Below are 19482 nucleotides of genomic sequence, written 5' to 3'. Positions count from 1 at the left end.
GCAGTCGGCCTAGTTTAAGAGGGAAAGGGTGTAGCTTTTGATACAGAGACAAAGCTTTGGTACCCACTTAAATAATCCTTTTATCAGGACCCTAGTGAGCCTGGGAATGGAGCTGGAAACCCCTGACCTCAGATTCCAGTGAGTGGAATTTGTGGTATTTCCTCTGTGGTCTGTCTGCAACTGGGCCAAACTCTGCTTCCTAAAAAAAGTTCAACAACTTTCGGGGTGTCCTGGTTTTTACTTTTTGAAATATGGCAACCCTAGATCTCAGATTGGCAGAGAGGGAATTTGCAGTGGCATCCAGGAATGCCCCTAGCAGAGTAATATGGTATCTTCACACACTTTAGCAGTCCCTGGGTTGGAGAAGGGGGAATTTCTGCTGGCAACCACAGGAAGGTATATCTATTTGGCAGAATTGCTGCTGTACTTACTGATGCACCAATAACTGGGTTTAGAAGTCTTCTGCAATTAGATGCCTGGGAATTGGTTGTTTAGTTCCCAGTATTTTGAGCATTGGGGCAAACTAGACATTACAAGTTACTTCCTAGCAAGTTTATTTGAAAAGAAAAGAAGAGTAAAACAGCAGTGGGTGCCTCTAATTTTGAGCAGAGGAGCAGCAAAAGGAGAGTATACTTAAACCGCTTAACCCACTTCCTCTTTTCCAACTCTAAACCACCCATCCAGGCTGCTTTCACCACAGGTTGGCCAGTGTGGGAAGCAGAATGCTGTCCAGCAGGATCCTTCTTATGTTTTTACCTCATGGGTTAAGTACCCCTCTCACTTGACATTCAAAACTGCAAGTTGCCAGGGCTGCTTACAATTTAAAAATGCCTTATTTCCGCTGTGGACAAGGCAGTTACAGGCTAGTGTTGGCTCCCCACAACTTATTCCAGAATATATTGTCCTTGAGTTGTTTTTGTTTTGGGGGGAGACTTTGCCATGCTGTGGTTTGGTCCTATGATGTTGAACTGGGAGTGCTGTATAGACAACCCCAGAGAAAGGAGCAAGTGGAAGAAGAGTTGGTTGCTTTCTGGATGTCCCTGGCTCATCTCTCCCTGTTTGTTTGCCTCTTCTCTCCCCCCACCCTCCTACCCCGACCTCCAATATGTTTGCTTCTCCTTTGGGGAGCTGCCTCCCTACAGAAGCCCTGGTCCTGCTGGAGCCCAAGAGCTATCGTTACTTAAACCAGTCTGGCTGTGTAACCAATGAGAACCTGGACGACAAAGAGATGTTCAGCAAGGTCATGGTGAGTCTTCCTTTTGACTCCAGGCAAGACTTTAGGCTAGGTGTGGGTAAGCTGTGGCCCTCCAGATGTTGCAGAACTACAACTCCCATCAGCCCTAGCAAGCATGGCCAATGGCCAGGGATGATGCATGTTGTAGTTCAGCAACAACTGGGGGATACAAAGGTTTCACACACCTGCATTAGGCAATGCTGTGTGAGGGCAGGGGGTTCTCTCTCTCTCTCTCTCTCTCTCTGCCTGCTTCAGCATGTGTGTTTAAAGGGAAAGGTGTGCCTGTTCCTTCGATGAAGACTAAATTGCAAAATAACTGACTGCAAGAGGATCATTTTTCACTCTTGATGGCCTGTCTGGAGTGGTGCCTGCTAATTGGGTGCTTTGTTTGATAGCAATTTAGAGAGGCTGCTTAGACTAAAGTAATGGTAGCTTGACGACACTTCTCATTGTCTGCCCACTAGTGTATTCCCCCCCCCATTGTTTCTTGCAGTTCTGCACTACTACATTTGTTCCCATCACTTTAAAAAAAAAGGAGCTGGGGGAAGGATTTAGCCTGCAAAAATATGGGCACTGATTTGTAATGTAGAAGGAGGGAAAAGATGTGAGGGTGCTATAGGAATCATATTTATTATTTATAAAGCACTTTTGAAGCAGAGTGCTGTATAGGAGATAAAATTGAAAGGTAGACTGTAGAATAAGGGCAAGGAAAGGGCATGCTAGGAAGAGAGCAGAAGAGGATTCGCTTAAGGAAAAGCCTGGAAGTACAAGAGGGTGGTCTTGTAGCTCAGGGATAGAGATCCTGTGGTCCTCCCGATTTTTCTGGACAGTGTCAGCCAATGTGGATACTGCTGAGGGATCATGGGAGCTGTAGTCCAGCAACAGCTGGAAGGTCACAGGATCTCTGCCCCTGTTGTGGATCCTCTTGCATATTGGGTCTGACTGCCACCAGGATATAAGGTGCAAGGCTAACTGAAACCAGGCTCAACATTACCCAGAGCATTCTTGGCTCTGTGTTCATAGTGGCAAAAATCACAGCTGCAATATGGAATCAAGGAAACAGGTGAGTCTATGGAATAGTCTCTCCAAAGGACTGAAATAGGACAATCACATATTCAGAAGTAAGTTCTATGGACCTCAGTACAGCTGCTTCATAGTGAGTGTGTTCAGGGTGCTAGCCTTAGAAAGCAAAATCTCACAGAGGGATGTGTTAACTGGTTTGTGTGCGCTGATGTGTAAGGATTGCTTTATAGCAAGTCTATGATTGGCCCGATGTGGTGGGTGACAGTGGAGTTAACCTAACTCCAATGTGTTTTGAGCAGACTGCCCTCGAAGTGATGGGATTTGGTTCTGAAGAGATCAGAGACATTTTCAAACTCCTGTCTGGCATCCTGCAACTTGGAAACATTGAATTTATGACGGCCGGAGGAGCTCAGATTACAACAAAAACTGGTAAGTGGCACCCTTCTGTGAAGGGCGCCCCCACCTGGAATCTGCTTCTCCTCCCTCATCGTTTTGGTGACCATGCTGATCCGCTGGTCAGGCTTTACTGCCTTTCTGTTACTGTTCACAGGACAAAATGGACGCCCAGGAACTATAGGAGTTGGGGGACAATTCCAAGCCTAGTTCTTCCCAATATGAGACACTGTTAAATTCACAGTAAATTTTTAACCCCCCAATTCAAATTAGGTTTTGAGTGTGCGAATGGGCTTGAACTTCACCATGTTGTGAAACTATGGCTTGCAAATCCTCTACCCTAGTTGTCATGCTGGCTTGCCAGAGATAGCTTTGCCGTGTTTTGGAATGTCACGGTTACTGTGTTTCTGTTATTTTCCCGCCTTCCCCCTGGGCCTATCAGTGGAGTCTTGGGGGATCAAGAGTTGCCAGCAAGGTCTCTCCAAACGTCTATCCCGCCTCTTGATTGTATTGGCTTCCTGTCCCTTTTTGAGGAGAGGCCCCCTCCCTCATCAATCACTTCCACATAATAAGAACACATTATTGCAAGCATTACTGCCATCTCTCTTTTATCATCCTCTCTCCTAGTGCTGAATAATGTCAGCGAGCTGCTTGGCTTGGATGCCTTCCAGTTGTCTGAGGTGCTCACCCAGAGATCCATGTTCCTACGGGGAGAGGAGATCAGCTCTCCCCTCACTGTGGAGCAGGTGAGTGAGTAGCCAACGGGCTTTGCACTAAGCATGGTGGTGGCGCCTGGCTATGAAGGGCACTTGCCTCTAGGTGGCAGCACTCACATAGTTGTCAAGGGGAAATGGCGCTTGAGGGATGCCTCGGATTTGAACATGACATGCTCCCCCCACCCCCCAACCCTTGAGGAGGGCTTCCCATAATGTGCACTGTGGCTCAGGAATTTGAGTAAGCTGGGATGTAGGGAAGCCATTTGCAAGGCAGGAAGAGAGGGTGAATCAGCCTTGTTAACAACTTTACCGCTGTAGAGCTGGGTTGGGGAATCTTTTTCAGCTGCCTTCTGAGGGCCACGCGCTGGCGCCAAGTGGGACCAAAAGTAAATGGGGACAGAGCGATGACTGTGACTCTTGTACAGTAGGATAGCTTCTGCATGGAGCCTCAAACTTCTCTGTATCTTCCACCCAGATGAGCAAGAGGCATTCGCAGAGTTCAGGGACATATTCCAGCCAGGCAAAACTCTCAAGGAGGGTGCAGACCAGGGGCCAGTAAGGTGTGTGGTCTAGGTAGAAACCTGTGGGTCAGGTAGAGTGGCTTAGAGGGCTGGATTTGGCCCCCAGGCCTGAGTCCCGTCCCGTCCCCCCCCCCCCCCCCGCCGATATCTCTGCTGCAGATGCTGCATAATGTGAGCTGGGTGTCTCTGGAGAAGCAACAAGCAATTAAATGGATTCTCCTGTAGATAAGTGCAGCAAGCACTCTGCAGAGGATACAGCCCTGTTGCATCAGGCCAAAGGCCCACTCAGTCCAGCACTCTCTTCCCACAGTGGCAAATCAGATGCCTATTGGAAACCCGCAAGCAGAACATGAGGGCACTGTGGCACACTCCTCAATAGCCCTTCCTCACTAGTTAGACTTCCTGCTGCCAAATGCCCACTTTCCCCGTCCCAGCCTTCCAGGAATGCCAGCCAACTATTGCCAGATGCATGAGAGAATGTGGTGCCAGTCAGTTTGCAGTGTACGCAGAGCTAATTATAATGCCAAGCACTGGCATTTTCCAGTGTGTTAGACAGAAGGAGCTGAGGCCAGTCAATGGGGCCTTTGACAGAACACACGTGTCTGTGTGCCGCCCACCCCTGCTTTTGTCCTAGTCCCGGGTGTGTTGAGTCAAGCACCCGTTCCTGGAAGATGTTGCAGAGATGTTGAATTACCAGGCAGTCTGGCCACTTGAGTTCTGCTCCTCCCTGTCTGTGCTTCGCTAAGCGCAGTTGGCTCCGGCCCAAACTATACAATGCAGGGAATGTGTAGCTGTTGCCCACCTGCATCTTTCCACCATGTCTTTTCGGCTCTGTTTAGTTAAAGACCATTTGAGAGGGCATCATTGTGCCCAGAGTTTCCTTTCCCCCTGCAAGCAGCAGCCAGTGATGCAGAGCAGGGGCAGGGGCAGGGAAAGTCTCAGTGTGCTGGCATCATGCATCTTCCTTGACTAAATATTACTGAGGAGATGCAAGGAGGCAGCCACCAAGTATTCCTTGTAACATGTGGTTTAGGCCTCAGGCTTTCTAAAGGACAGTGGTGGTCACTGAGCCAAAGGAGAGACCTTATGGCTCTCCTGCCTTCTGATCTATGGTTTCCTGTGAGCAGCGCTGTCTTAGCATATGCGCCGCAGGGGTGCAAAGATCCACCCAGTGCCCCCAAATTTAGTTTAGCCCCCAAATTAACTTTTATTATGCTTATGTCAGACACCACGCTTATGCCTTATCTCTTGTTCACGAAAGAAGGGAGGAAAAAGAAACAAACTTCTTTATTTGCTCATTTATTTACAATACTGTATACTTATACTTAAGTATATAACACCACCACATTTAAACTTATAAGTATTGTTTAGGCACCTACTTAGGAGAAACATTAGTCATGTCAAAGGTGCCGCTGACCCCACTGCTGCATAGTAGCTCAATACAATACATAACATAATATTTTGATGTAAGAGTTAATTTCGCGTGCACGGCACCGTTGTGAATTACAAGCGCTGTCATTGAGTCTGACAAGTGCCGCTGGTGCAGCGCGTCTTTGGTAAATGAGTGCACAAAGTCAAAAGTTCTTTAGTGAAACAGTAGGTATACATTTCGGTAATACCTAGGTATATATGTATTTTGTTTTTCTAGCTTGATTAGAATTCTTTATTATTTCATAACAGGTAGTTAATTAAGAGCTTCAGCAGTGGGTGCTGGGTGTCCCCCCCAAATTCAGCACCCAGGTGCCCACACCCTTTGCATCCCTTGGTAAAGATGGCCCTGCCTCTGAGAAGTGAAGAGACTTGGTAGTGTGAGGCAGCTGATGGAGGAAAGCAAAGGGGCTTCTTTAGGCCCCCTCCTAGAGGAGGAAGCGTGGACTGACAAGGGCCTAATTCTCACAAACAGTAACCAAGGCAATGAAACGACATGTCTCCACTGGACCTTTTCAGATTCCTCTTCATGGAAGGCTTGCATGTCGTGTAAAAGACTATACATAGGCATATTTTGAAGAAAAGGGTCTAACCTATAGTATGTAAGTCCCCCACTTGCAGTCCAGACCCAGGTTTATACCTCATTTTCTCATGGTGAGAACAAGGCCTAGTTTGGCACAGATGGAGTTGGGAGGCATGCTTGATAGCAGTCATCCCATCCTTGGCAATTCAGGCACCTGAGTTTCAGCTGCAGTTTCTCTGCTGTTCTATACTTAAAATTAGTTTCCCAGGGATACTGTTCATTTGCCAGGCCTTTGCTGCCTCAATCTCCCCACAGTTTGCTGTGTTGCTCTCCAGCATATAGTGTGATGTTTGGTGTCTCTCCCCCCCTCCCCCATTTCATTGCTTACTGACAAGCATTGTCTTCCTCCTTGTTTGCCCCTAGGCTGCTGACTCTAGAGACTCCCTCGCCATGGCCCTTTATTCACAGTGCTTCTCATGGATCATTGGCAAGATTAACTCAAAGATAAAAGGGAAGGAAAACTTTAAGTCTGTTGGAATCCTGGATATCTTCGGGTTTGAGAATTTCCAGGTTAGAAATTAAACTATTGGGGATTGTTGCATGGACCAAAGGAAGTTTCAGTGCATGCAGAAAACAAGCTGAGCTGATTACCTGGAGGTACATTGGAACATAAATTGCTCGATACCAAGCCAGTTGGGCAGGGGATGGTATGGTCATTGCCCCTTGAACCTCATTCTTGAAATTGGAAACAAAGGCAGCTGCCACACACCAAGTCAAAGTCACACACAAAAATTGCTTGTATATCACTACACCCTGTATATTGTTTGTTGAAATACACCAAGTCAGGCATCTACTTCAGTATTGTCTACACAGACTGGCAGCGACTTTTCTGGGCTCCAGACAGAGGGCATTCCCAGTCATACCTGGAGAACCCAGGGATTGAACCTGGGACCTTCTGCATGCAAAGCATATGCTCTACCCCTGAGCTACAGCCCTTCCCCAAACTCTGACAATGTCCTGTGAAAATTACTTTGGTAAGGCATTTAGTCAAACACTCTTGGCACGTATGTTACATGGGCATGCACTCCCTTGTGTTTCCCCCTCTTTCATTATTACCTTTATATCCCACCTTTTCTCCAAAGAGCTTAAGGTGGCACTGCATATTATTATTATTATTATTATTATTATTATTATTATTATTATTATTATTACATACCTGGCTTCCTTCCCTGATGGGTCTCAACCACGCAACAACTTATCCATGCCACAGCCCTGTGAGGTAGATTAGGCTGAGAGACTGCGACTGACCCAAGGCCACCCAGTGAGCTTCATTCACTGATCCTTTCCTTTATGTGCCCTGTTTTCCCCTTGAACGGGCAGTCTTGTCATTTGCAGTCTCTGTGGTTTCTGTGCCACTGCATGCCCAGACTGGCAGCAGCCGGCAGGAGAGGCAATAACAAGCTGACCCTCGGCACTTCTGCTGACCCTCCCCTGCTTCCCGCATGCACTTCCTCTTCCTTGCAGCCCTCAAGGGAAAAAAGATTTCCCCCCCAGACCAAGAACATGGGTGCTAATATTGGTTTCTCTTGTCACACGCACAGGTGAATCGTTTTGAGCAGTTTAACATTAACTATGCAAATGAGAAGCTCCAGGAGTACTTCAACAAGCACATATTCTCCCTGGAGCAGCTTGAGTACAACAGGTAGTTAAAAGTGGCCTTTTCAGGAGGCAGTGGCTATTGCTTATTGGTAGTGGCCTCTGGCAACCAAGAGAGCCCACTGCTCTCAGGTGGAGGAGGAAAAACTGCTAGCAGAAAAGCTGCTTTGGATTTCATCACTGACAATCCATGTGGGGGTCAAGGAAATCCTTGGAAAGCTTGATAAAAGCAAGAGTCGCCCACTACTTTGCTGCCTGGGAGCAGTTTTACCTTCCTCTCTGCTTCTCCCCTCCCAGGGATATTGTTCTCCTTTTCTTGTACTTCTGTCCTGTCCAAAGCGTCTTGCTGTTTCTTAACCCCTGCTCTCTGCAAATATGAGTGCCTGATTTGTGTTTCCCCTCTCTTTTTGGCAGAGAGGGGATAAGCTGGGAAGCCATTGATTGGATGGACAATGCAGAATGCCTGGATCTTATTGAGAAGGTAGGCCTCTCTCCTGTGTGATGGGTTAGCATGCAGTCAAGAGTGTGCTTCCTCTGTAGACTGGGCTTTTCTCTCTGACCTTGGTCCTAAATAGCAAGGCTTGTTTCTGTGCCTTAGTTTATAGCTGTTATTTTGCCTCTCTCCACCTTGGCTTCTGTTACTTTTATGGAAATAGACAGGCTTCATTCAGAAGTTAGAAGAGTTCATTGTGAAGAAAAAGAAGAAGAGTGTAAGGAAAAAGAAGGGGGGGGAGGTATGAGTAGAAATCATGGCTATCTCAAGGGGTGTGGGTGGGTGTGTTTGCTGTCCTTACATACATACAATTTTTACACCCCCTCCAACCTTACTTTAGGCTGAGCAAGATAACATTACATTAAATGATCACTGCAAGTCTTTTTCTTCTTTGGCTACAGAAACTTGGTTTGCTGGCCTTGGTTAATGAAGAGAGTAGATTCCCCAAAGGCACAGACAGTACCCTTTTGGAAAAGCTGCACAACCAGCATGGGGTAAGTGAAGATGCATATATACACAACACTTGCATGCATTTATCTGTGCATTTCTAAAATGTATATCACAGGCTAATAATAATATAGAAACCAATGTAAAATATTACAATCCCAATACAGTAAGCCTGCTTTTAACATGTGTATTCAGCTTTATTTTAATAATAATAATAATAATAATAATAATAATAATAATAATAATGGGGCCAAAAGCAGGCAGGCACCTGGGAAAAAAGACTTTGGCAATCCTTCCCACCACTGAACCCAATCTGTTTTGACTATGTGCAATCTCATAGCCCCCAAATCTCATAGCCCCCAACAAGGGGGTAGGGAGTGGGAACAAAACGGAACCTTACCTGATGACCATGAAGCAGAAAAGGGGAACATTTAGGGAGGAGGCATTCCTTCAAGGACCTGAAACACAGACCGCTTAAGGATTTAAAAGTCAAAACCAGGACTTTGAACTGGACCTGGAAACAAATGTATTAGCATCTATTCTAAATAATTGCAGTGGTATTTGATCTGCTTGGTTGGCACTAGTTGGCAGCCTACCCTCTGCATTCTGGACCAGTTGCAGCTTCCAGACAGTATTGAGGGGCAGCTCTGTGTAGAATGCATATATTGCAGTGGGTGGTGGTATATAGTTTTGATTCATATATCTGACACACCAAAGGGATAGGAGGAACAAGGTACAGATTAAAGAGAAGAGAAACCTGTATGGAACCATAGTTTGATGCCCCTCAGGGATTTGTTCCATGCTCTTTTCTCCCCACATTAACACACAGGATGTGTTCCCACAAACTACACTTTACATAATCTTGATATTTTAAATTTCCTCTCATCTATGAACAAAGTAGGTGGTGCTCTGTTCATTGTATGAAATGGGAACTACTTCCACTGTGGATTTTTAAAAGAAGGCCACAAAGTGAGCAAGAGGAACACAGTCCACTTCATCTATTGGAACCTCTTTGGCTGAGCCTCTGCTTCAGCCTTGGAAGGCTCCCTTGGTGTCTTCTGATAGAAAAGGCAATCAAACTGTGAGGCCAAATTAACCCTCTTCAAAGCAAAGCAAACAGAATTGCATAATGTGTCTCTTAAGCAGATGACCCTAAGTCTCTTACCAAATGAATAGCTGCTAAGATTCAGCGGGTGGAGGTTTAAAATTAGGTTAACAATTCAGGGTAGAATAGCTTTCCTTGTTCAGTTTACTCGATAATGGCTAAAAGCTAACAGACACAATCAGTACTCTGTGAAGAACATTGTATTTTAGCAGTTCTGGGAATTCCAGTAGGCAGACTGATCTTAGTGGCTTGTGACATAGCTGGGATGCTTCAATCTGAGGCAGGGAATCTTCCAGAAGGATAATTTCTGGCTCATCAGAATGTCTGAGTTGTAGCACTGACAGAGATGTTTGCCGGGATGGTTCCCTGTTTTTGGCTCCACCAAAATACTCTTAACTGACTGTTGAGGTTACTGTGCGGCCATTTTGGGACTGACAGTTTATGAAGTGCAATAGTACTGCACCAGAGTATGATGCAATGTATGATATTTTAGTGTTTTTTGGTTTCTATGGAAGCCGCCCAGAGTGGCTGGGGAAACCCAGCCAGATGGGCGGGGTACAAATAATAAATTATTATTATTATTATTATTATTATTATTATTATTATTATTATTATTATCACTGTTTGGCTTGGTTATGCGCAAAAAATTACTACCACTCATGATATTTAAAAACAGCTGCTGATGTGTTGCTTCAGGTGCTTGTGTAGTATAAAGTGCTTCACTCGCTTCTGTTTCAGAACAACCAGTACTATATGAAGCCTCGAGTAACAGATTTTCAGTTTGGAATCCAGCACTATGCCGGAGAGGTAAGTGCATTTTAGCCTGATAGCTGAGCAGCTGGTTAAGTTTGGGGCCTACAAGCCAGTGAGCAGTTAGGCCACAGCCAGAGGCTGAAAGAAAAGGCCTAAACTGCAGAATTTTATTTCTGGAATGGGCATGGGATTGAGCAACAGCCTCTACCAAGTTTTAAAACTCTTTTAAGTTGCCAATTTGAGGTTTAGGCCTATCAAATATTATTTTGTTGAACCCCCACAGATGATAGACTTGTTTGGGACCAGAACACACATTACAGTTGCTGTGGTTTAGAACAGCCTATCAGTCTTGGCCCATCAGAGTTTCCAATCTGGTCTGCGAGGCCATTTACCCTCAAATCACGCCCCCCACCATCAGATGATAACACTGCTGAAACCAGCTGATGGGCAGGAGGGCAGGGTTTAATCCTGAAGGGAGGTTGAATTAAACTCTCTTGTTGAGAGGCAGTGGGCTGCAGAATTTATTTATCTTTGACACTTTTATCTACCCTTCTTCCAAGGAGCTCATGGTGGCATGTCAGACCCCCCCCCCTCTTCCTTTGCATTATCATAACAGCCCTTTAAGGTAGTCTAGGCTGAAAGGTATTGATTGGTCCAAGATCACCTGGTGAGATTAATGGCCGAGAGGGGATGTTTGGACTTGTCTTCCTAGATGTTGTCCAAGACTCTAGTGGCTACTACAGTACATTGTTCCTGTAACATAGCAGAACAGGGCTCTACATATGGCCTCTGGGCTAGTTCCCCCTGCTCTTAATCAATAAAGGGCTTAAGAGATGCATAAGGTATTTGGCAGCTTTGGGTGTGTGAGTTCAAGAGTTTTTCCTCCTTGTTCAATGCATCTGTGTTGTGCATTATCATGATGGCACATTTTAATGCTTGTGTTGCTTCTGTGCTGCAGGTCTTCTATGATGTGAGGGGCTTTCTGGAGAAAAACAGAGACACCTTTAGAGATGATATTTTAAACATGCTGAAAGACAGCAGGTAAGCAACTGTATTTGAACGAAGCTCAAAGAAGTTGGGAGCTACAGATGGGCATGGAGCAGAGTTGCAGAGCGTACATAACATCTGAACACTTTGATTGGGGGCAGGGAAGCTGTTTCTTGGACATTCAGTACTGTAGACAGAAGGATGGGGAACTGGTATGGAGTCCTAGCACATGCTTTGGACCATTTTGCAAGCCCCCAGAGGCAATTCATGGCTGTTGGAGCTTTAGCTGCCAATCAGCTCTTTGCCACGGGACTTCATGTACCCCACCTTTCCATAAGATCCAGCATAATGCAGCACTTTCCAAGATTGCTCTGGACTACTGTAGTTCATCAAAAGGAAGAATGAATGCATCATGCAGTTTCAGAAAGAGATAGGCAGCACCAGCCTGTGCGTTTCTGCCTTTAGAATTTGTCAGTACAGCATGATTGCATCTTGCGTGCAGTTATCTTGCGTGATTTCAGCTTTACATGGTTGAAAGCCAGCCAGTTGAAATCTCACAAGCTAATTGCACATAAGGCAGAGAGCTCAAAAGCTCCTTTTGTGATGGGTTTTTCTGGCATGGAAAGAGCTTTTAAGTTCTCAGAATTGCTTACTAGGCTCTGGGATGTTCTTTTACTTGGGCAGCCCTGCAAGATCTGCAAGTCTGAGAACTTAAAAGCTCTCTGCCTTGCTTGGAAGGTAAAGATGGTCATGTGGGCCCAGTTCCAATGTGGTGATCTGGGTATATGTGATTTTGCGTATATGCAGCACCGCCAGAACATAACCCCCGTGCAAGATGTGATCAAATACATGTTTTCTCTGTCGTATGCTCCTCTTTGTCTGCAGGCTGGATTTCATCTATGATCTCTTTGAAAGAGTTGCTGGCTGCAGCAGTGAAGACACACTGAAGATGGGAACTCAGAGGCGCAGGCCGACTGTCAGCTCACAGTTCAGGGTAGGAGCAGCAGGCCCAATGAAAGGTCAGGCAGACATTCAGACATAACAGCAGAAGCCCCAATAGGGTTTTTCTTGCCTGGGATGAGCTCAGCTTCCACACTGAATTGTGCTACGAACAGGACAGACATGCATGCCACCACTGAAGTGTTGTTTAGACCTTAGGCTTACTACTCTCTATGCTTCACACAGACTCTCTGCCTTTTCTTTAATTTTTAAAGTGCCCTGTGTACATTTATTCATCAAAACATGCATTTCCCCCAGTCTCTTTTTCTTTTTCAAAAAGTCATTAGTTGGTGTTTTTTTAAGGTTATAAAACAGCTCCAGGGATTACAGGGAGCATTAACCAGTCAGTGCTGTGCATTGCCACCAGCCACTGCAAACTAGCAAAACTGTGTTCCACTAAGCCCAACCTGGTCAGAAAGTTGCGTGTGTGATGAGAATGTACTGATTGTTTGTCTTCACCACAGGTTCTGTGCGCATGTACACAACCTTTAAGAAATGTTGGGCCACACGAAATCCACAGTTCAGAGGTTCCTGTTTCCCCACCCTATCCACAAAGTTTTTGTATGACTGGCTGGTGGCGGGGTGGGGGCAAGAGAGAGGTCAGAATCTTAATTTTCCAAAAAAGTGACTCCTTTTCAGTGTTCTTTTCTTCTTCTTTTTAGGACTCCCTACACTCTTTGATGGCCACGCTCAGCACTTGCAACCCACTCTTCATTCGCTGCATTAAGCCCAACCAGGAAAAGGTGACTTTCTAGAGCTGCAACAGACAGTTGGGCAAGGCGGGTGGAGAGCCACCAGACCTTAAATGGTATCTAGGCTAGACTGGAAAGTGGTGTTGGTTTTTGGGGGACTTTCTACCCTTTTCTTCAAAAGATGGTGAGCTTATAACCCACCAAAGCTGCAGGCAGAAAAAATAGGGCCTATGGTGGTAATAGGGGAATGTTTTGTGACTCTGGTCTGGCCACTTAAAGGGTCGTCTCCTCTTTTGACCAGAGCTATCACAGAAAGGAGGAACAAAGCATGCTGATGTCTGAGCCAGGACTGGATCTCTTTCAGTGGATTCTTAATGCAAGGGGTGGTGCTGTCTATGCCATATAAGTCCACGGAGTGCCTTTCCTCTTAACATAGGGTTAGGGAGCTTGTGGTACTCCCTATATAGCTTGCCTACATCTCCCATCCACCCCAGCAAACATGATCAATGCTCAGGAGTGATGTGCATTGTAGTCCAGCAACATTAGGAAGGCCACAGGTTCCCTACCCCTTCCCTAACACGTTTGAAGATGCATCCTACATAGCAACAATTCTCTCAATCCTAGAGAATTTTTTTTTATCTGCTTGATCTGTATGTGTGTGTATTTACAAGTGACTGCACACTCATGTAAGTGGGGCTCGTTATACGAGGGTGCCCTTCACAATGCTCAGGCCAATATAATACTTTTTATACAAGGAAATCATTTCTTTCTTGTCTCCTATCCTTGGCTTGTCTGCACTCCTTGCTTTGCATAGTCTCCAAATCTCTTCAATCCAGAGGTGGTGCTGAAACAACTGCGATACTCAGGCATGCTGGAGACAGTGAAGGTCCGAAGAGCTGGCTTTCCTGTACGGTGGATCTTTCAAGATTTCCTCCTCAGGTAAAAGTGGCAGTGCAAGCAAGAGGGTGGAATTTTGCTGTCAAATGTGGCCTTCAGTGCTTTGGGACTTTGTGGAGGGGTGTGTGTGTGTGAAATAAATGACTCAATGTGGATGTTTTGCTTGTGGATAAGAGGAAAGCTAGGAGACCTGCTTTTGAGCAAAAAGCGCGAGGTGAGTCTGGGCAGGTTGTCTCTTTGTCTCCTATAAAATTTGACAATGATTGCAGGCTACTGCTTTCATTTCTGTTGTCTGAACAAAGAGACTTGCACATCCATAACCATTTGAGATGGCTGGTTGGAAGGGAAAGGACAAAAAATAAACATTTCCCAAGCGAAGTATATTTCATTTGTTAAGCTGCAGTTCAGGACCTGGGTTAAACTACATTTTCTAAGTTTTAATGTTTGGGGCATTTGATTACTCTTAAGAGTTATTGCACTTCTGTAGTTGGATGCCAGTTGCTTGTGCTTTCAGACTGACTGGAAAAGACAGTGGAGGGCAGCCAGTTACCAGCTGTTAAGAGCTTCTAACCTGTCAGCACTCAGAAGCAAAATGAGAGAGAGGAATAGCCCCTCACAGGGGCAGGAAGCTTTGCTGAGGGAAAGAAATTGCTTTGTACCTTAACTCCTGGTCAAGAGCATTCATTTGGTTCTGTCAGGTACAAGATGCTGTTGAAGAACTGGGGCAATCCTGACGGTGCAAAAGCCACTTGTGCCTCCTTTCTGCAGACATATGACAGCACCCAGAGAGAATGGAAGCTGGGGAAAACCAAGGTATGCCCTTTGTGTGCAAAAGAGCATGTGGAGCAGCGCTCTGTGCTAAGGAATCTTTCCAGAGGTAGCCTGGGTACAAGATTGATGTGGCTTCTAGGAGAGGTGTGCCCACCTCTGCATAGATCATTGACCTCTGCTGCACTATGACTAGGCTTACTGAAACACACCCACCCCATCCTACTCCCAGCAGCTCCATTCGAAGTATAGTACGCCCCTCATTGCTAAGCCACAGGCCGTGTCTTCTCAAGAGGTTCCTGTGTCACTGCTTAGGCATTTTGACACTGGAAAAAGAACACAAGAAAATGTCTCAGAAGATGCTGTGAAAATGTTACCTGGTTTTTTGGGGGGAGGAGGGAATCTGTGTTGATACGCCGCTCCTTTATTCTTGCATACTTTATCTTCCTACTATCTCTGCAGCCCTCTCCTCCCACCCCATCCTGCAGTACAAATGAGGAAGGGACTGACGGGTTGGATGTAGACACAGTTGAACTGAGTGGGGCCAGGTGTGCATCAAACACTCCCCCCCCCCAAAGGTCCATGCTGATTCGTTCTCCCAAGATTGGAAGAAGAGATTGCAGTGCATGCTGTGTGCCATTGGGAATGATGCTATCCCCAGTGAGGGCTAGGCTATAAAATCTCGGTGGAAGCTTGCATGCTTTGCATTTAAAAGGTCCCAGCTCTGCAGAATTGGAAGGGATCTGAACCCCCAGCTTAATATATGGCACCTGCAGTTAAAAGAATCTACAGATAAAGAAATTGGGGAAAGACCCTTCCTTGAGACCTTGAGGAGCTGGTGCCACAGCACAGTGCTGGAGTAGATGTTTCTAGGATCTGGTTCGGTACAAAGCGGCTCCTTGTGTGTGCTGGCCTCATGCCATCGTTTCTTAAGCAACAAGGCAGATATTAGTGTTGCAGTCATCTGGGGTACAGATGGGCACAGGGTAGCTTCTGATCCATAACTAGCTTGCAAATATGTGCTTATGCAAACCCAGCTGAATGAAACAGAAGCAGCTTGGGGGTTTGTTTTTGTTTTGTTCTTAAAAGAAAAAGGACCCACGATTCCTCCACCCCAGCCCCTTTCCAAATGTCCAAATCAACAGACTGTAATTACAGGCCTGATGTAATTTCATTGCTAGGCACGCAGCCAACAAGGAACTTTGACAATGAGCATGCCTGTATGTATCTATAGCAATGTGTAGAAGATAATAGATATTAACATCACTATAGTGCATATCAAATGGGTAAAATCTGTTTCACTGATAAGAAATTTGGGTGCTACATTTGGGGTGATTGTAATTCTGCATACTGAGCAAACGTGGAATTTGGCATTGGGTGTGTCACGTTTAGAATCGAGTCCAGAAATTCAAATCTGTTACTTCTCGATGGCCCTTGTGGTCTCTTCCAACTCTATGATTCTATGATTCTATGACTTTTTTATTTCAAAGCAAGTTTTTCACTCTTAAGGCTGGACAGATAGGCTTTAAAGCAAATGAGTGGTGCTTGGTGAATTTCCATGTTTGTTGCCATCTGCCACAATAAATTGGGATTGAATGGAAACAAATACATGCTCTTTGCAAATTCACAGCAGTGGTGCTTCTCTGTATGCTTTTCTGCTTCCATAATGCAGGAGAACAAGGACGGTGTCTATGTAGATTTGGAGAAGGGACCTATTAAATTTATTTTATTTAGAAAATATATAGACCTCTTAATCAAGAAAACCCAAAACTACTCAAGTGATGTACAAATAAAATTGAAGGTTAAACGCAGCAGAAATCCACAAAAACAAAAATATGTAAAAACATAAATAAAAAAATACGTATAAAAAAGTATGTGAAACCATAATAATGAGAAATAAAGATAAAACCAATAAAGCTTTTAAAGCAGATATACAGGTGACTAAGTTACATATCTGGGTAGGCTTCCTGAAATAAAAAAGGTTTCCAGCAAGCATCTAAAGCAATACAGTGAGAGGGCACCCTGCCATTAAGGTGTAGCCACCAGCATTGCTGTCTCTTCTTCACCCAAGGGGTCTGCACCAGATTTGCTTTGTGTCTTTGTTAGGAATAAATTAGATGGTCTGAGTTAATAAGGCCGCTAGGGAGCACAGTTGCTTGGGACAGCAATTCAAGAAGTAGTCCGGCAGGTCACAAATGTGCCTTCCTTAAAAGACATGTGGGGGGAATATGGGGAGCCATAGACTCTTACTGATCAGGCAAGGGCAACCAGTCGCAATTGCCAGCTGCATTTAGAGGCCCCTACATTTAGAGCATGCCAAATTCAGGGTGAAGTAACTGGGCCCAGCCAGGACGTTTTAGGCTGCTGTGTGATTCTTTTCTGCACCTTATCTTTCATGTGTCATTGGCTTACCATTTCCCAGCGACACGATGTACAGTCTATGCATTATATTTATGTTCTGCAGCTTGTTCTGCCTTAAATGAAACTGGGGAGGGAGGAAAGCTCAGGCATCAGTCCTCGAGCAAGGGAGACCAAAGGCGGCTTGCCACTAGCAAGAGAGGAGAAAGGAAACTGCTGTCTCTCTGCATACCAAGCACTTGGAGTTAATAAATCAACCTTGGAGCCATTAAAGAGAACAGGCTCCAAGTGACTGGTGCAGCAGACAACTGACCTTTGACTCCACCAAGAACAATAGAACTTTCCCTCTCTCGCTCACTCTCAGAGTTGCTGGTCCATCTAAGAAGGGACTGGCTGCCTCACTGCCCTTTGCTTGTTGTTCAGGGAAGCAGGGCCACTTGGGGCAGGGCTTGAGCTCTTTGAAGTCTTTGCTTCTCAGGATGAGCAAGGAAGAGGGGCAACAGGGTGGGTTGAAAAGGCTCTGCCGCCTATCCAGATGGGATTGATTTCAGAGGCAGGAGATAAGGGAGGATGGCCAACTTTATGAAAGACATTGGAGGAGCAAGGAAAGAGAGTGGCAAAGCAGATGAGAATTGTTGGGGCACACAGACCACTTTTAAAAATTACTGTGAGCCACAAGGTGGAAATGACAAGGAAGGAGAGAAACCGTTGGAAGTAGGAGATAGGTCAAATGTAAGCTACAAAATTGGTTTTCTGGCATCCAAATAAAATGGTGGGGTTTTTACCTTGGTTATTAAGGTGGTTGTTTGGGGCCATTTGGGTAGCAATAGGGGGATGCCTGGCATTTACAGATATCAGTATGTTCAGTGTCAGCGGTGATCTGTCAAATGCCCTCTAGAAACTGGCCAAAGCTTTATACAACATTGTTAGCCAGCATCACTGGGTGTGACAGATGCTGCATTGTTAAAATGCTGCTACAATGGCCAAGGAAACCCTAGGGTCTGCTCCAATGTGGAGACGCAGCCTGGATTAAAGCTGAGGCAGAGGATGGAGCCCTGTTTATATGTAAGGATTACAATAATGACTCTCTGGTACTGTCCTCTGCATTGCAGATGGAGAAGTCAGTTGCCGGGTTTGAGCAGTGGGCGAATTCTGTGGAAGGGCAGGAGCAACATTTGCACAGGGTTCTCAATTGGGGGTTTCATTGCATATAAGCTTGCAGAAGCTAAACTTGGGGGTTCAGTGAAGAGGTACAGTTCATGGAGGAGAGGGCTACTGGCCATAATGGCAAGTTCCCAGTCAAGGCAAGGCAATGCAAGATTCGGAGTCATACAAAAAAGTTCTTAGAACCATTCCACACATTGCATTGCAGTGAGCTAAGATTTGTCACCAAGTGTAAAGGCAACACGTTGCTGCGGACAGTCCTGGCTACCTAAGAAGTGTGCATGTATACACATGTGTCCAAATGCATGTTTCCATCATTCTTTCATTTTTAGGTACATACCTTTAAAAAAATAAATGTTGAAGTGGTAGGAGGAATCTGTACTTTTGTAGGCGCACCACTAAGGTGTTAAAGAATGATAAATTTTCTAGCCTTTACCTAGATTGCCGTAATATGGTATTCTTGCACCAAGGATAGAGCTGCCTTATTTCAGTGACCTTGCCTCTGTTCTTTTAACAGTGGCCTCACTCACAAATTAAGCTGGTAGTAATAATAATAATGGGGCGTGGGTGGCGCTGTGGGTTAAACCACAGAGCCTAGGACTTGCCGATCAGAAGGTCAGCGGTTTGAATCCCCGCGACGGGGTGAGCTCCCGTTGCTCGGTCTCTGCTCCTGCCAACCTAGCACTTTGAAAGCATGTCAAAGTGCAAGTAGATAAATAGGTACCGCTCCGGTGGGAAGGTAAACAGCGTTTCCGTGTGCTGCTCTGGTTTGCCAGAAGCGGCTTAGTCATGCTGGCCACATGACCCGGAAGCTGTACGCTGGCTCCCTCAGCCAATAAAGCGAGATGAGCGCCGCAACCCCAGAGTCGGTCACGACTGGACCTAATGGTCAGGGATCCCTTTAGCTTTAAATAATAATAATAATAATAATAATAATAATAATAATAATAATTTATTTATACCCTGCCCATCTGGCTGGGTTTCCCCAGCCACTCTTGGTGGCTTCCAATGGAATATTAAAAACACGATAAAACATCAAACATCAAAAACTTCCCGAAACAGGGCTGCCTTCAGATGTCTTCTGAAAGTTAGCTTTTCCTGGCTAAGTGGTGTCTCAATCTGCTGTTATATGCACAGGAGCAGAGTGAGCAAAAATGTTGGCAATCCTAGCCCTAGGCAGAGCAGACTTTCCAGTTCTGATCACTTAAAACTCTTGCTCTATAGTGGTGCAGCATCTGCAGCTATTGCTGGCAATTAGAAGCGTGGGAAGTTGTGTTTCTATTGAGTCAAGCACCTTGGTCCACCTAGCTTAGTACTGTTCACAC

At 45.5% G+C, this 19482-nt stretch overlaps 1 protein-coding gene across 1 annotated transcript in view; it reads left to right on the top strand.

Moving 5' to 3' along the window:
* The window catches only part of LOC309528185 (unconventional myosin-X-like), a 77494-nt gene that overhangs the window by 28271 nt on the left and 29741 nt on the right, over positions 1 to 19482 (top strand). Inside the window, exons 9-21 of the mRNA XM_082215504.1 lie at positions 1143 to 1246; positions 2557 to 2686; positions 3278 to 3396; positions 6262 to 6408; positions 7440 to 7540; positions 7909 to 7975; positions 8389 to 8481; positions 10278 to 10346; positions 11251 to 11333; positions 12165 to 12273; positions 12941 to 13021; positions 13785 to 13909; positions 14566 to 14680. Of these exons, the coding sequence (XP_082071630.1) occupies positions 1143 to 1246; positions 2557 to 2686; positions 3278 to 3396; positions 6262 to 6408; positions 7440 to 7540; positions 7909 to 7975; positions 8389 to 8481; positions 10278 to 10346; positions 11251 to 11333; positions 12165 to 12273; positions 12941 to 13021; positions 13785 to 13909; positions 14566 to 14680 (1343 nt within the window). The remainder of the gene's footprint in view (positions 1 to 1142; positions 1247 to 2556; positions 2687 to 3277; positions 3397 to 6261; positions 6409 to 7439; positions 7541 to 7908; positions 7976 to 8388; positions 8482 to 10277; positions 10347 to 11250; positions 11334 to 12164; positions 12274 to 12940; positions 13022 to 13784; positions 13910 to 14565; positions 14681 to 19482) is intronic.

Source organism: Podarcis vaucheri (genome assembly GCF_965113315.1).
Source record: "Podarcis vaucheri genome assembly, chromosome: 1".
NCBI classification, from domain to species: Eukaryota; Metazoa; Chordata; class Lepidosauria; order Squamata; family Lacertidae; genus Podarcis; species Podarcis vaucheri.
This window is presented reverse-complemented; position numbering and strand designations above follow the sequence as displayed.